The sequence below is a fragment of the Aegilops tauschii genome, chromosome 3 (assembly GCF_002575655.3).
Source record: "Aegilops tauschii subsp. strangulata cultivar AL8/78 chromosome 3, Aet v6.0, whole genome shotgun sequence".
NCBI classification, from domain to species: domain Eukaryota; kingdom Viridiplantae; phylum Streptophyta; class Magnoliopsida; order Poales; family Poaceae; genus Aegilops; species Aegilops tauschii.
This window is the reverse complement of record NC_053037.3, coordinates 607,557,089-607,574,469: the sequence shown is the minus strand read 5'-3', so window position 1 is coordinate 607,574,469 and position 17,381 is coordinate 607,557,089. Positions and strand designations below refer to the sequence as shown.

The 17,381-nt window shown below is 44.8% G+C and overlaps 1 protein-coding gene and 1 non-coding gene across 2 annotated transcripts; both read right to left on the bottom strand.

Moving 5' to 3' along the window:
- Positions 1-13,365: 13,365 nt before the first annotated feature.
- On the bottom strand, positions 13,366-16,263 carry LOC109783880 (uncharacterized). Its single transcript, XM_020342457.4, has one exon. It carries the CDS (start codon positions 16,254-16,256, stop codon positions 13,518-13,520), a length of 2,739 nt encoding a protein of 912 aa, XP_020198046.2. The 5' UTR covers positions 16,257-16,263; the 3' UTR covers positions 13,366-13,517.
- Positions 16,264-16,656: 393 nt separating this feature from the next.
- LOC120962232 (small nucleolar RNA Z101) lies at positions 16,657-16,752 on the bottom strand. Its single transcript, XR_005753073.1, has one exon. It is a non-coding gene; the product is annotated as a small nucleolar RNA Z101 (small nucleolar RNA).
- Between the last annotated feature and the right edge of the window lie 629 nt (positions 16,753-17,381).

The window sequence follows — 17,381 nt, the reverse complement described above, 5'->3', positions numbered from 1 at the left end:
ACAAAATGAGACCAAATGATTTTTCTCCTGATAAATTAACTCAGAGCCATCGGTGTAGTAGGTTCTGTCTACCATGTTCCGCACATTGTTTGAAGAATGAAAATAAGCTGTCGACTATTTTGAAATGAACAATATAAATTAGTTAATAACTATGTTTGAGAAACTCACATAGCGGTAGAATTGGAAGCGTATCAACAAGGACCCAAATGTCAATATTGTCTTGGTCGATGTCAGGATCACCAAGATCCATGGTGACAAGCATACCCTCATAAAAATCATACATCTTGCAAAGTGCTTCCCAATTTTTGCAGCAGGTACACATTCTTCCTGCATTTGTCCAGGTATATACTTTCGGTGTCAGCTAAACAGTGCGTGCATGCGTGGTATCCCTTGTTTGTCTGTCCTGAAAGGTTACTGAGAGCGGGCCAATCGTTGATGGTTACAAACAGCAACGCGTGCAGGTTAAATTCCTCCTGTTTGTGCTCATCCCACACACGTACACCGTTTTGATTCCACAGCTGTAAAAGTCCTTCAACTAATGGCCTTAGGTAAACATCAATGTCGTTGCCGGGTTGCTTAGGGCCTTGGATGAGAACTGGCATCATAATAAACTTCCGCTTCATGCACATCCAAGGAGGAAGGTTATACATACATAGAGTCACGCGCCAGGTGATGTGATTGTTGCTCTGCTCCCCGAAAGGATTAATGCCATCCGCGCTTAAACCAAACCATACGTTCCTTGGGTCACCTGCAAACACAGCCCAGTATTTTCTCTTGATTTGTCACCATTGCGACCCGTCAGCGGGTGCTCTCAACTTCCCGTCTTTCTTACGGTCCTCTCTGTGCCATCGCATCAACTTGGCATGCTTTTCGTTTCTGAACAGTGATAACCCACAAGTGTAGGGGATCGCAACAGTTTTCGAGGTTAGAGTATTGAACCCAAATTTATTGATTCGACACAAGGGGAGCCAAAGAATATTCTCAAGTATTAGCAGTTGAGTTGTCAATTCAACCACACCTGGATAACTTAGTATCTGCAGCAAAGTATTTAGTAGCAAAGTAGTATGGAAGTAACGGTAACGATAGCAAAAGTAATATTTTTGTGTTTTGTAGTGATTGTAACAGTAGCAACAGAAAAGTAAATAAGCGAAGAACAATATGTGAAAAACTCGTAGGCATTGGATCGATGATGGAGAATTATGCCGGATGCGGTTCATCATGTAACAGTCATAACATAGGGTGACACAGAACTAGCTCCAATCAATGTAATGTAGGCATGTATTCCGAATATAGTCATACGTTCTTATGGAAAAGAACTTGCATGACATCTTTTGTCCTACCCTCCCGTGGCAGCGGGGTCCTAATGGAAACTAAGGGATATTAAGGCCTCCTTTTAATAGAGTACCGGACCAAAGCATTAACACATAGTGAATACATGAACTCCTCAAACTACGGTCATCACCGGGAGTGGTCCCGATTATTGTCACTTCGGGGTTGCCGGATCATAACACATAGTACGTGACTATAGGCTTGCAAGATAGGATCAAGAACTCACATATATTCATGAAAACATAATAGGTTCATATCTGAAATCATGGCACTCGGGCCCTAGTGACAAGCATTAAGCATAGCAAAGTCATAGCAACATCTTCAGAACATAGTGGATACTAGGGATCAAACCCTAACAAAACTAACTCGATTACATGATAAATCTCATCCAACCCATCACCGTCCAGCAAGCCTACGATGGAATTACTCACGCACGGCGGTGAGCATCACAAAATTGGTGATGGAGGATGGTTGATGATGACGACGGCGACGGATTCCCCTCTCCGGAGCCCCGAACGGACTCCAGATCAGCCCTCCTGAGAGAGTTTAGGGCTTGGCGGCGGCTCCGTATCGTAAAACGCGATGAATCTTTTTCTCTGATTTTTTTCTCCCCGAACACGAATATATGTAGTTGGAGTTGAGGTCGGTGGAGCACCAGGGGGCCCATGAGGCAGGGGGCGTGCCCAGGGGGGCAGGCGCGCCCCCACCCTCGTGGACAGGGTGTGGGCCCCCTGGCCTTGATTCTTTCGCCAATATTTTTCATTATTTCCAAAAATAATCTTCGTGGATTTTCAGGTCCTCAAGCAATTTAGTTGATAAACTGAAAGTGATAAAGAAAAACTTTTACAAACTCTGTCTGCTCTTGTTGTTGTAAATATGTAAAGCCAACATTCAAGTTTTCATCAAAGATTATAACTAACCATATTCACAATAACTCTTAGATCTCATGTTTACTCATATCAATGGCATAATCAACTAGCGAGCAATAATAATAAATCTCGGATGACAACACTTTCTCAAAACAATCATAATATGATATAACAAGATGGTATCTCGCTAGCCCTTTCTGAGACCGCAAAACATAAATGCAGAGCACCTTTAAAGATCAAGGACTGACTAGACATTGTAATTCATGGTAAAAGAGATCCAGTCATAGTCATGCCCAATATAAATTAATAGCAATGAATGCAAATGACAGCGGTGCTCTCCAGCTGGTGCTTTTTAATAAGAGGGTGATGACTCAACATAAAAGTAAATAGATAGGCCCTTCGCAGAGGGAAGCAGGGATTTGTAGAGGTGCCAGAGCTCGGTTTTAAAGCAGAGATAAATAATATTTTGAGCGGCATACTTTCATTGTCAACATAACAACTAAGAGATGGCGATATCTTCCATGCTACACACATTATAGGCGGTTCCCAAACAGAATGGTAAAGTTTATACTCCCCCTCCACCAACAAGCATCAATCCATGGCTTGCTCGAAACAACGAGTGCCTCCAACTAACAACAGTCCCGGGGGGAGTTTTGTTTGCAATTATTTTGATTTGGTTTGCATAAAGCATGGGACTGGGCATCCCGGTGACCAGCCATTTTCTCGTGAGTGAGGAGTGGAGTCCACTCCTCTTGAGAATAACCCGCCTAACATGGAAGATACGGACAGCCCTAGTTGATACATGAGCTATTCGAGCATACAAAACAGAATTTCATTTGAAGGTTTGGAGTTTGGCACATACAAATTTACTTGGAACGGCAGGTAGATACCGCATATAGGAAGGTATAGTGGACTCATATGGAATAACTTTGGGGTTTAAGGGATTGGATGCACAAGCAGTATTCCCGCTTAGTACAAGTGAAGGCTAGCAAAAGACTGGGAAGCGACCAACTAGAGAGCGACAACAGTCATGAACATGCATTAAAATTAATAAACATTGAGTGCAAGCATGAGTAGGATATAATCCACCATGAACATAAATATTGTGAAGGCCATATTGATTTGTTTCAACTACATGTGTGAACATATGCCAAGTCAAGTCACTTGAATCATTCAAAGGAGGATACCACCCCATCATACCACATCACAACCATTTTAATAGCACGTTGGCATGCAAGGTAAACCATTATAAACTCCTAGCTAATTAAGCATGTCATAAGTAACTATAATCTCTAATTGTCATTGCAAACATGTTTATTCATAATAGGCTGAATCAGGAATGATGAACTAATCATATTTACAAAAACAAGAGAGGTCGATTTCATACCAGCTTCTCTCATCTCAGTCAGTCCATCATATATCGTCATTATTGCCTTTCACTTGCACGACCGAATGATGTGAACAATAATAATAGTGCACGTGCATTGGACTAAGCTGGAATCTGCGAGCATTCAATAAACAGGAGAAGACAAGGCAATATGGGCTCTTGGTTAAATCAACAATAATGCATATAAGAGCCACTACAACAATTTAATTATGGTCTTCTCCTATCAACCCCCAAAGAAAAGAAAAGAAATAAAACTATTTACACGAGAAAGCTCCCAACAAGCAAAAGAAGAACAGGAAATCTTTTTGGGTTTTCTTTTAATTATTACTACTACAGCAAGAAAGTAAACTAGCTAAAAGCTACAACTAAATTTTTTTTGGTTTTTTGCTTTTTCTTAAGGTTTATCAAACACACAAGAAGAAAGCATAAAAGGAAAATAAACTAGCATGGATATTACAATGAAAGAGTATGAGCACCGACAGCTAGCAATGAGTGTGTGAACATAAATGTAATGTCGATGGGAAATACGTACTCCCCCAAGCTTAGGCTTTTGGCCTAAGTTGGTCTATTGCCACGGATGGCCTGGCGGATATCCAAAGTTGTAGTTGGGGTCGTACTGAGAAGAAGAGGCCTCTGATTGCCACTGGTTGGCAATCATCTCCGGATCCCACTGGTAATTAGACGGTCGTGGAGGATCAAATTGTGGTTCCAGCTCTGGCTCTGTGGCTGATGTAGGGTTCCGGTAGGCGTGAATGGCCGCCAGCGGAACGAGATACTAGCCTGCAAATAAATCAAACAAGGAAGGAGCAGGCAAGGTAATAGTCTCAGGGTGATGTTTATCAAAGAACAATTTGTATTTAAGCGCCCTTTCCCTATTCTTAACAAGAAAATTATGTGCTACCATACTCTTATAATCTAAATAAACAGTAGGCAGCAATTTTTCTTCTTTTTCATAGTGCCTAATAGGTATGTTATAGTATGCAGCAAGGCGTGAAGCATAGACACCTCCAAAGTTGGGGCCCTTTGTACGGTTTAGACTTAACCGTTTGGCAATAATACCGCCCATACTAACAGAGTCGTCACGGAATAAACCATGGAACAAAATAATAATATCAGGAACACTAAGGTTTCCACAGTTTCCGCGACCAATTAAGCAACGACTAGCAAATATTGCAAAGTAGCGTAAAACAGGAAAATGTATGCTAGTGATTCTTGCATCGGAAACCTTCCTAGTTTCCCCTACAGTAATAGTATCAATAAACCCGTCCACATCTTTACGATGTGGTTCCTCTAAGCTACCCTCGAAAGGTATTTTGCAAACCCTGCAAAATTCACATAATGACATCTTCTTAACCACATCATATAAATGAAACTCTACTGAAGGAGGTGATTCCTTAGGATAATAGTAGAAGTTTTGCATAAAAGTATTGGTGAGTAAGAGATACTGTTCGCGTTGGTCGCGGAGGAAGTCGGTGAGGCCTGCATTCTCAGCCAATTCATAAAAATCATCATAAATCCTGGCTGCTCTCAAGAAATCATCGGAAGGCCATTCACACAGCCGAACCTCCGTGGTGCGAGGCAGATTATATTTGGGCCTCTCTGCTTCTTCACTTTGCTTTTTCTTCGAGCTTCGGCTCGATGAGCCCCTCAAAAATCTCTTCATCGTTTTCTGAAAATTTCTGAAATTTTTAGTAACTTCAAATAAAAGTGAACCAAGCTCAACAAAATTGATAGCAACTACTCCTACAAGTGCCTAGAGCCTATACCATGCATTAAAACTACTTGGAACCATATAAATTTGACATGCAAGCTCAAGAACATGGTCACCTAGGTAGCACAAATTTGCAATGAATAAAGCACTAGAACAAAAACTAATTGGACCAATGGAGGAGTCACATACCAAGGAACAATCCCCCAAAGCAGTTTTGTGACAGGTGCTTTGAGCAAGGAGATCGAAAATCACAGCAAAATGAGCTAGAACTCGTGCTTGAGCTGGATGGTGATTTTTTGGGAGGAAGAAGAAGTGTGTGGGTGCATGAATAAGTGGAGGAGAGCCACCATGGGCCCACGAGGCAGGGGGCGCGCCCAGGGGGGTGGGCACGCCCTGGACCCTCGTGGCCAGGTGCTTGTTCCCCTGCTGTGTTCTCAGTGCCAGATATTCTCAAATATTGCAGAAAAAATCATATTAAATTGGCAGGGCATTTGGAGAACTTTTATTTTTGGGGTATTTTTATATTGCACGGATAATTCAGGAAACAAACAGAAAATACTAATTTTACTTTATTTCAACTAAATAGCAGAAAGTAGGAGGGTACACAAGGTTGTGCTTTCTAACTTCATCCATCTCATGCTCATCAAAAGGAATCCAGTAACAAGGTTGATCAGGTCTTGTTAACAAACTCATTCCGAATCGCATGAAACCGGAGAAATTTCGAATAACACTATGTTACCTCAACGGGGATATGCACATCCCCAATAATAAGAATATCATATTTCTTTTTGACAGTAGGAAGAGGAAATTCAAAACCTCCAAAAATAATCGATGGAATTTTTCCAATAGAATTGATACTGTGGACTTGAGGTTGTTTCCTCGGAAAGTGTACCGTATGCTCATTGCCATTAACATGAAAAGTGACATTGCTTTTGTTGCAATCAATAACAGCCCCTGCAGTATTCAAAAAGGGTCTTCCAAGAATAATAGACATACTATCGTCCTCGGGAATATCAAGAATAACAAAGTCTGTTAAAATAGTCACGTTCGCAACTACAACAGGCACATCCTCACAAATACCGACAGGTATAGCAGTTGATTTATCAGCCATTTGCAAGGATATTTCAGTAGGTTTCAACTTATTCAAATCAAGTCTACGATATAAAGAGAGAGGCATAACACTAACACCGGCTCCAAGATCACATAAAGCAGTTCTAACATAATTTCTTTTAATGGAGCATGGTATAGTGGGTACTCTTGGATCTCCAAGTTTCTTTGGTATTCCACCCTTCAAAGTATAACTAGCAAGCATGGTGGAAATCTCAGCTTCCGGTATCTTTCTTTTATTCGTAACAATTTCTTTCATATACTTAGCATAAGGATTCATTTTGAGCATATCAGTTAATCGCATACGCAAGAAGATAGGTCTAATCATTTCAGCAAAGCGGTCAAAATCCTCATCATCCTTTTTCTTGGATGGTTTGGGAGGAAAAGGCATGGGTTTCTGAACCCATGGTTCTCTTTCTTTACCGTGTTTCCTAGCAACAAAGTCTCTTTTATCATAACGTTGATTCTTTGATTGTGGGTTATCAAGATCAACAGCAGGTTCAATTTCTACATCATTATCATTGCTAGGTTGAGCATCAACATGAACATCATCATTAATATTATCACTAGGTTCATGTTCATTACCAGATTATGTTTCAGCATCAGAAATAGAAATATTATTGGGATTCTCAGGTGTGTCTACAACAGGTTCACTAGAAGCATGCAAAGTCCTATCATTTTTCTTTTTCTTCTTTTTAGAAGGACTAGGTCCATCAATATTATTTCTCTGAGAATCTTGCTCAATTCTCTTAGGATGGCCTTCAGGATACAAAGGTTCCTGAGTCATTTTACCAGTTCTAGTAGCCACTCTAACAGCATAGTCATTATTCTTACTATTCAATTCATTGAGAAAATCATTCTGAGCTTTAAGTACTTGTTCTACTTGAGTGGTAACCATAGAAGCATGTTTCCTAATGAGTTTAAGTTCACCTTTAACTCTAGACATATAATCACCCAAGTGTTCAATCATATAAGCATTTTGTTTCAATTGTCTACCAAAATAAGCATTGAAGTCTTCTTGATTAACCATAAAGTTATCAAACTCATCCAAACATTGGCTAGCAAACTTAGTAGGAGGGATTTCAGCTTTATCATATCTATAGAGAGAATTTACCTTCACTACCTGTGTCGGGTTATCAAGACCATGTATTTCTTCAATAGATGATGGATTAAAATCATGTATTTCTTCAACAGACGGTAAATTAAGACCATGTATTTCTTCAATAGGAGGTAAATTCTTAACATCTTCAGCTATAATACCTTTTTCTTTCATAGATTTCTTTGCCTCTTGCATATCTTCAGGACTGAGAAATAGAACACCTCTTTTCTTCAGAGTTGGTTTAGGAATAGGCTCAGGAGCTGGCTCAGGAAGTGTCCAACTATTTTCATTTGTCAGCATATTATTCAATAGAATTTCAGCTTCATCCGGTGTTCTTTCCCTGAAAACAGAACCAGCACAACTATCCAGGTAATCTCTGGAAGCATCGGTTAGTCCATTATAAAAGATATCAAGTATTTCATTTTTCTTAAGAGGATGATCATGGAAAGCATTAATTAATTGGAGAAGCCTCCCCCAAGATTGTGTGAGACTCTCTTCTTTAATTTGCACAAAATTGTATATATCCCTTAAAGCAGCTTGTTTCTTATGAGCAGGGAAATATTTAGCAGAGAAGTAATAAATCATATCCTGGGGACTACGCACACAACCAGGATCAAGAGAATTAAACCATATCTTAGCATCACCCTTTAATGAGAACGGAAATATTTTAAGGATATAAAAGTAGCGAGTTCTCTCATCATTAGTGAATAGGGTTGCTATATCATTTAATTTAGTAAGATGTGCCACAACAGTTTCAGATTCATAGCCATAGAAAGGATCAAATTGAACCAAAGTAATTATATCAGGATCAATAGAGAATTCATAATCCTTATCAGTAACAAAGATAGGTGAAGTAGCGTAAGCAGGATCAAATTTCATTCTAGCATTCAGAGTTTTTTGTTTAAGCTTAGCTAATAATTTCTTAAGATCACTTCTATCATTGCAAGCAAGAAAGTCTCTTTTAGTCTCTTCATCCATAACATAGCCCTCAGGCACAACAGGCAATTCATATTTATTAGGAGAGTCTTCATCATCACTTTCTTCAGTATTATCAGTTTCCATAATTTCATTCTCTCTAGCCCTAGCAAGTTGTTCATCAAGAAATTCACCAAGTGGCACAGTAGTATCAAGCATATAAGTAGTTTCATCATAAGTATCATGCATAGCAGAAGTGGCATCATCAATAACATGCGACATATCAGAATTAATGGCAGAAGCAGGTTTAGGTGTCGCAAGCTTACTCAAAACAGAAGGTGAATCAAGTGCAGAGCTAGATGGCAGTTCCTTACCTCCCCTCGTAGTTGAGGGATAAATTTTAGTTTTCTTGTCTTTCAAGTTCTTCATAGTGACTAGCAGATATAAATCCCAAGTGACTCAAAGAATAGAGCTATGCTCCCCGGCAACGGCGCCAGAAAATAGTCTTGATAACCCACAAGTATAGGGGATCGCAACAGTTTTCGAGGGTGGAGTATTCAACCCAAATTTATTGATTCGACACAAGGGGAGCCAAAGAATATTCTCAAGTATTAGCAGTTGAGTTGTCAATTCAACCACACCTGGATAACTTAGTATCTGCAGCAAAGTATTTAGTAGCAAAGTACGATAGCAAAAGTAATATTTTTGGGTTTTGTAGTGATTGTAATAGTAGCAACGGAAAAGTAAATAAGCGAAGAACAATATGTGAAAAGCTCGTAGGCATTGGATCGGTGATGGAGAATTATGCCGGATGCGGTTCATCATGTAACAGTCATAACATAGGGTGACACAGAACTAGCTCCAATTCATCAATGTAATGTAGGCATGTATTCCGAATATAGTCATACGTGCTTATGGAAAAGAACTTGCATGACATCTTTTGTCCTACCCACCCGTGGCAGCGGGGTCCTAATGGAAACTAAGGGATATTAAGGCCTCCTTTTAATAGAGTACCGGACCAAAGCATTAACACATAGTGAATACATGAACTCCTCAAACTACGGTCATCACCGGTAGTGGTCCCGATTATTGTCACTTCGGGGTTGCCGGATCATAACACATAGTAGGTGACTATAGACTTGCAAGATAGGATCAAGAACTCACATATATTCATTAAACATAATATGTTCAGATCTGAAATCATGGCACTCGGGCCCTAGTGACAAGCATTAAGCATAGCAAAGTCATAGCAACATCAATCTCAGAACATAGTGGATACTAGGGATCAAACCCTAACAAAACTAACTCGATTACATGATAAATCTCATCCAACCCATCACCGTCCAGCAAGCCTACGATGGAATTACTCACGCACGGCGGTGAACATCACGAAATTGGTGATGGAGGATGGTTGATGATGACGACGGCGATGGATTCCCCTCTCCGGAGCCCCGAACGGACTCCAGATCAGCCCTCCCGAGAGAGTTTAGGGCTTGGCGGCGGCTCCGTATCGTAAAACGCGATGAATCTTTTTCTCTGATTTTTTTCTCCCCGAACACGAATATATGGAGTTGGAGTTGAGGTCGGTGGAGCACCAGGGGGCCCACGAGGCAGGGGGCGTGCCGAGGGGGGCAGGCGCGCCCCCACCCTCGTGGACAGGGTGTGGGCCCCTGGCCTTGATTCTTTTGCCAATATTTTTTATTATTTCCAAAAATAATCTCCGTGGAGTTTCAGGTCATTCCGAGAACTTTTGTTTCTGCACATAAATAACACCATGGCAATTCTGCTGAAAACAACGTCAGTCCGGGTTAGTTCCATTCAAATCATGCAAGTTAGAGTCCAAAACAAGGGCAAAAGTGTTTGGAAAAGTAGATACGACGGAGACGTATCAAACAGACGTTTCAGCCGTGGAATTATAGGAGCATACCACATCACCTTCGCAGGAACCCTCTTCCTGGGGGCTCGCCGTCAACATCACCAGGGTCATCTCGTCTGATCTTATACCGCAATGCACCGCATACCGGGCATGCGTTCAAATCCTCGTACGCACCACGGTAGAGGATGCAGTCATTAGGGCATGCATGTATCTTCTGCACCTCCAATCCTAGAGGGCATACGACCTTCTTTGCTGGCGTACGTACTGTCGGGCAATTCGTTATCCTTTGGAAGATTCTTCTTCAATATTTTCAGTAGCTTCTCAAATCCTTTAGCAGGCACAACAATCTCTGCCTTCCACTGCAGCAATTCCAGTACGGTACCGAGCTTTGTGTTGCCATCTTCGCAATTGGGGTACAACCCTTTTTTGTGATCCTCTAACATGCGATCGCACTTCAGCTTCTCCTTTTGACTTTCGCATTGTGTCCTTGCATCGACAATGACCCGGTGGAGATCATCATCATCGGGCACATCGTCTGGTTCCTCTTGATCTTCAGCAGCTTCCCCCGTTGCAGCAACACCGTATTCAGGGGGCACATAGTTGTCATCGTCCTCTTCTTCTTCGTTGTCTTCCATCATAACCCCTATTTCTCTGTGCCTGGTCCAAACATTATAGTGTGGCATGAAACCCTTATAAAGCAGGTGGGTGTGAAGGATTTTCCGGTCAGAGTAAGACTTCGTATTCCCACATATAGGGCATAGACAACACATAAAACCATTCTGCTTGTTTGCCTCAGCCACTTCGAGAAAATTATGCAGGCCCTTAATGTACTCGGAGGTGTGTCTGTCACCGTATATCCATTGCCGGTTCATCTGCCTGCATTATATATAATTATGTGTGTCAAAAGTAAGAAAATTAGACAAGTATCTATCTAAAGTAAGAATTGTTTTTCTTTCAGAAAGAAGATAAGAACAAGAGGCTCACCACGGTGGTGCCGGTGACGAGATCGGCGCGGGCGATCGACGGCGGTGAAGACGGGGACGGGACATGACGGACCGCTAAACCTATGCAAATCTCGGGGGAAATGGAGCTTGGAGGTCGAGCTTCGAGAGGAGAAAGCTTAACTAGTGTGGCTCGGGCATTTCATCGAACACCTCATGTGCATAGGAGGTGAGCTAGAGCACCCAAATGCCATCCCCTCGCCGGCCAGAAAAAACAGAGCACTATGGAGTGCTCTGCTGCGGCGATGGGGTATATATAGGAAACTCATTTGTCCCGGTTCGTGGCTGGAACCAGGACTAAAGCTCCCCTTTCTGTCCCGGTTCGAGCCACGAACCGGGACCAATGTGTGTGGGCCAGGAGCGAGGCCCATTGGTCCCGGTTCGTGCCAGGAACCGGGAAAAATGGGTCCAGACGAACCGGGACCAATGCCCACGAGGCCCAGGCCGGCCCCCTGGGCTCACGAACCGGGACGTATGCCCCCCATGGGTCCCGGTTCGTGACTGAACCAGGACTAATGGGCTGGCCAGGCCCGAACCAAAACCTTGTTTTCTACTAGTGGTTGGGGCTTTTAGTTATCTATTTGCAGTCAATTATTTGTTTTCAGATCTTCCCATCCCCTTGCTCATACCTTTTGACCCAAGAGGGTAAAAGATACAACGGTTTTGCTAAAGGACATCTAGATGTGTCATAAGCATCGCACATCTAAGTCCTATGTCATTGATTTTACTTGAGGATGCTTGATTGAGTCACTTAGATGTGCAATAAATCTAGATACGTCCTAGACAGACCCGAAAGACAAACATTCATCTGCATACTTGAAATTAATAACCTTGGTGGGATAAATCCTAGTCATTAACCCTTTCACATGATGATGCTGAGCAGCTCTAATGAGCAATGATTATTACAAATTTAATGAATTTTTTTTCTGGTTTTGTTGGAGTCAGCCACCCATTGTAATAAGAAGCTAACTCCAACTATCAGGGGCAAAGCTTGGTGTTTTTCCCAATGCAGATTCGTTTCTACCAAACATTCGTCTCTTTCATTGTTTACGACAGTTTATCATTGGTATTACGTATCACCATTTATTTGTGTAAATTCATTACTACCAAATATTCATTTCTTTCATTATTTACGAATTTCGTGCCAGAGTTTGGAAAGGGAGGTGGTGGAGGAGATGCGAGATGGGAACCCTAAATCGTCTTGCAACCCGCAAATATATCGGTTGCGGGGAGTTTTGCAGGCCGCGCGGATATTATTTATGGATCGGGCCAAATATACCACATTTGTTCGGGCCACAAAACGGGCAAATGTGATAAATCCTCCAGAAATATATAGGTCAGAGAGGTTATACGGCATTTGCAGGAGGTTGACACTATTCACATCCAATTTTACCGTTTTTGTTTCTATTATTGTAGTAGGTTGAATTAGGAGCTGCTATTTTTTGAGGTTGCACATCAAACATTTATGTGTCTACAAAATTTTTGAGAATGCATGAACATGTATTTAAAAAAAATCGATGTCATAGATCTCATGTAATGGGATATCTCACACATAAGTCTCCCCTACGAAAGGACCGGACAATTTGTCTCATTACTACCAAATATTCATCTCTTCCATACGAAATTTAATCTTGGTGTTGCATATCTCCAAATATTTGCGTAAATTCTTGTCATCCTATTGAAATACCGTACATTTCTAATATATCTTGCGTATCTTTGCTTCCATGGATGCAGTAACAAAACATATAATTTAAACATATTTTCTAGTTTTGTTGGTGTTGGTGACCCACGGTGCTAAGAAGCCAACACCAACCCTGAGGGGCAAAGCTTGGTGTTTTTCCCGAATTCGTTACTAGCAAACATTCGTCTCTACATTGGTTACGAAATTTTAACATTGACTTAGCACCATATATTTGTGTAAATTCCAGTCATTCCATTGAAATACCGCACATTTCTTGTATGTCTAGGATATCTTAGCCTTGAGGGATGCAGTGACCCATCAGCCGAGATAGTAGCGAGCACACGACATGGCCAACCGATGAGGGTTGTGCATGTATTCCTTGTATTCTTGAAAAAAGCATCTCATATTGAAGAGCAAATGGACATACCTACCACAATACATAAGCTACATTTTCTTTGCTTTCAACCGAAAACAATACATGTTATTCCATGAACCGTAACTGCACCCTTTGATTCCCAGAAGGAGAAGTCCCCCGTTTTAAGCTAAATGTTAGAGACCATCTCATATCCACCCGATCTCCTCTCCGAAGGAAGCGATGCGGTGCCTCCGAGCCGCTGCTGCAAGAACATCAACAAGGCCAGCAGCGCCGCCCCGCAAGGTATAACCACGTCCCACGCGACACCGAAGAAGTCGCCATGAGGGCTCGCGTACAGGTCGGACGAGTGCATGCTCGGCTTGTAGACATGGACTCTGGCCACATCGTACACATGAGGCGCCACACGGACCATGGTGCCCCCTATGTAGAACCATGGCGAGATCGCTCGAGCTCTGGATCCTCCCAAGGACGCGTTCAGGATGACCTGCGGGAGGAGGAAGCCATCCAGTACCAGCCCCGCGTACGACACAAGGTCCTCCCAGATCGTCGCCGGCCCGCCACCCATGACGATGCCCGACGGGTTGCGGCTCGTGGCGGCATGAGCATTGATCATGTGGACGACCGCGGCCAGGACTCCTCCAAGCACATACAAGGGCACACATATCCACAGCACGGTCCTGTCGGACAGGGTGGACGTTCGGCGGCCGGACCACACGAGTTGAAGAAGGCGCAGCTGCAGCACGAAGGCGATCAGCGTGGGCGCCCTCATCACCACCTCGTTCATCTCGATCCACCGGCTGGTCGAGTACTCATAGGGAAAGTACCGGCTCCTCCGGCTTGCAAACAGGGCCTCGGTATTGAGCGCGAGAGGGGCGAGGTATCCCATGGTGAGCACGGTGAGCATGGTGACCGACGTCGCCGGAGCCACCTCCGGGTTCCTCCTGGTGTGGAGGATCTGCAGGACGATGAAGACGCACGACAGCGTCGTGGAGGCCATCGACATGATGCTCTCGAGGTCCATCCTCAATATGGCTTCGGACACTTCTGTCGCATACATCCCATACAAAGTGAACTGGATCTTCTCGAAGAAAAGGCCATCGGTCTTGTCCCTAAGGCTGCTGATCACCCCTGTTCCGTGCTCGTGCGCCATGGAATCAACCGCGGCGAACTGCACCGTCACAAGAATCTGGCAGTCCGTCGAGCCGTTGCGCTCTTGGCAGCCCACCATGCACAGGAGACCCCTCTTCGGATCATAGAGGCCCTCCGCCGAGATGCGTCTTCTCTGAGGCCTCATCGAGTAGTTTGAGTAGTAGGACATATTACTGCTAGCACGCACCCAGTTGTCTCGTGGAGCAGAGTAGCGTATGTCGTAGCTGACATTCACCAGCAGATCCTGCTTTGTGTCGTCAACCACCGCAGGCTGCCAGGAGAAGGCATCGTCGGCGGCCAGCATATTGCCGGCGACCATCACCGAGCCGATTGTGACAGGGTCCGCGTGTCCGCTCCCGATGTCCGGCCCGTAGAAACCGAACTGAAAGTCACGGTGAGTTGTGTTAAAATCCGGGAACAAGTGCGAACCCACGGTGATCTTCTTCTCCTTGCTGATCTTGAGGTAATGCTTCATGGCCTCGTTGAGCAGCGTGTCGTTGTAGCTGTACTTCACGTCGGAGAGGTTGGTGGAGCTTCTTTGGCCGTCCATGCTCGACGCTGTTATCAGTCCAGCGCCGGCTTGGGTCGAGTTCCAGAGCATCCCGGCAACGACGCTCCGCTCCCGCATCGTCCACACGGCCGGGAACCAGAAGCTCATCCCGATCCCGCATCCATGCTCTGGCACCGCCGGAGCAGACGGCGGCACCGGGAGCTCCACCCGGCACGCCCTGAGGCAGAGCATGCGGCGATCCGTGTCCCAGTGCCCGTCGGCCACGACGGCCTCCTCGCGGACCAAGAAGCGTCGTTGGCGGCGGTAGTACTCGCGCCTCTCGGTCGGCGTGGTGTCGTTCGAGAGCACCGCGTAGGCGCGCACGTGCACGCCGGCGCCGTCCACGGCGCAGTGCACCTGGTTTACGCGCATCCGGGGAAGCAGAGTGCCGCCGTGCTCCAGCCTCAGCCTGTACGAGGTCATGAGCTGTGGTGTCAGGTGTGCGCACACGGACAAAGGGTGGTCGCCGCCGAGCACCCTGAGCGAGCCGCTGGCCGGCTGCTTCGGTGGGCTCGGGCTGCAGGCCGCGCGCTTGGAGCCGTACACGTAGTCGTCGCCCTCGGCATACGCGAGGAGGCGGATGGTTCCGAGGCCGGCGCCGCCCTCCAGGCTGCCAGTCACGAAGGGATCGGCGAGGGTGGGAGGACTGGGGACGCGGAGGCGGAGGGCGACGTCGGGGTAGTGCTTGAGAGAGCCATCTTCGGTGCGCTCTGTGCCCGTCCCAACCATGCAGAGCTCCAGTGTGGCTGAGGAGTAGTAACCGTCGAGGAAGAAGGAGACGGAGTCGGCGCCGCTGTCATTACGGAAGGGGTCGTTGAGGGTGAAGGTGGCGGCGAGGTGGACGAGAGCCGGGTCGTCCGTGCGGGAGGCGCCGTGTGGGAAGAAGTAGAAGGAGCGGGCGTTGTAGGGGTCATCGCCGGGGAAAAAGGAGCCATCGGCGCCGCGGGAGAACTTGCCGGCAGAGATCTGGAAGGAGCGGACGAGCGAAAGGGCGTCGTCGGCTTTGGTGTGGCGGTCTTGAGCGGGCGACAGGGAAGGGCAGGCGGTGTAGTAGGAGGAAGCGGTGACTGCGGCGGATATGGTGGCCGTGGACACGAGGAGAAGAAGGCAGATGTAGTAACAAGTGTGCAGGGTGGGATTCCTCCGTGGTGGCGCCATTCTTGGTTGGTTGGCCGGCCGGGAAGGAGGAGGATCGAGGATGCCCATGGGCTATGTGTTTATATACATACAGTTAGTAGAAGAAGACTGGCTGGGTGGACTTGTGCACTCTGCTGCGATGCGATGTGGAATGGCTCGACTTGCACGATCATGGAGGAAATATCTTCCTGCCACTATTGACTGGTAGTGGTAGGGAACCTAGCATAATGGCATGTGGGTCCCACACACTGATCTTGTCATGGGTTTCCAAGTAAACGTCAATGGTCAACATGGTATGACAGTGAGCTGCGTTTTGGAGCTGGAATTTCCAAAGTGCTCCTCCCTTTTCAGTGGCCGAGTCAGGATTGAAGCAAGTCCGGGATCATCAAAAAAATAATTTAACCCTCATTTCACCCAAAGGAATCAAAATAGAGAAAAACACAAAGAGAGAGAATATAATACAGAATGCGGAATGCATCAGATCTCCAAGGTTAAAAGAGTGACATCACAGAAACGCCTCAGACGCAAATTACCCATATAACTTGTGTCTCTGTGCCTGCATGAACACAGCTCTTCCAAGAAACAGCTTCAAGAAAGAATCATGAGAAGCAGGCCCAAAAGCACTGGTAGATTTCAATTCAACAACAATGTCTTATGATGCAACTAAACGACCCTACAGCCAAGCACTTCAGGGGTAAGCAATCCTACAGCCAACACATGCTTAATATTTTCTGAAGCATAAAATAAACTAGATTAGATACAGTAGGGGTGACATCTCATATTTTATATGACTAAACTCAGGACTTTGCTGTTCTACAGGTAAAGGTTTTCCTTTGACATTGATTACCTTCGACATGAGCTCATGATTCTACTCTAGTATATGACCAAAAAGCATTATGACAGAATAAGAGAAATAGGGAACATGTCCCCTTTTCGTTTTAACAGTAGCTCTCCAAACTTCTGCTCTTTTTTCTATCTTCGATCTATATTTTAAAATAACTGCATAACAAGACATATACCTGCCGATAAGATTCATTTAAACGGACAAAAGGTAATCTCCAGTAGGTGGAATTTGTCGAAGCCCTCCTCCCCGCCCGCGCCTGTGTCAGCACCAGTGCTGGAGACTCGGGTGGTCCTTCCTGAGATGGAAAGGCCAGGGTTGGTTGAAATGAGAGAACTTGATAGTGCCATAGG

Bases quoted from the DNA above. Each gene is read 5' to 3' on its own strand.
- LOC109783880 (XM_020342457.4), bottom strand. From the start codon at position 16,256: ATGGGCATCCTCGATCCTCCTCCTTCCCGGCCGGCCAACCAACCAAGA.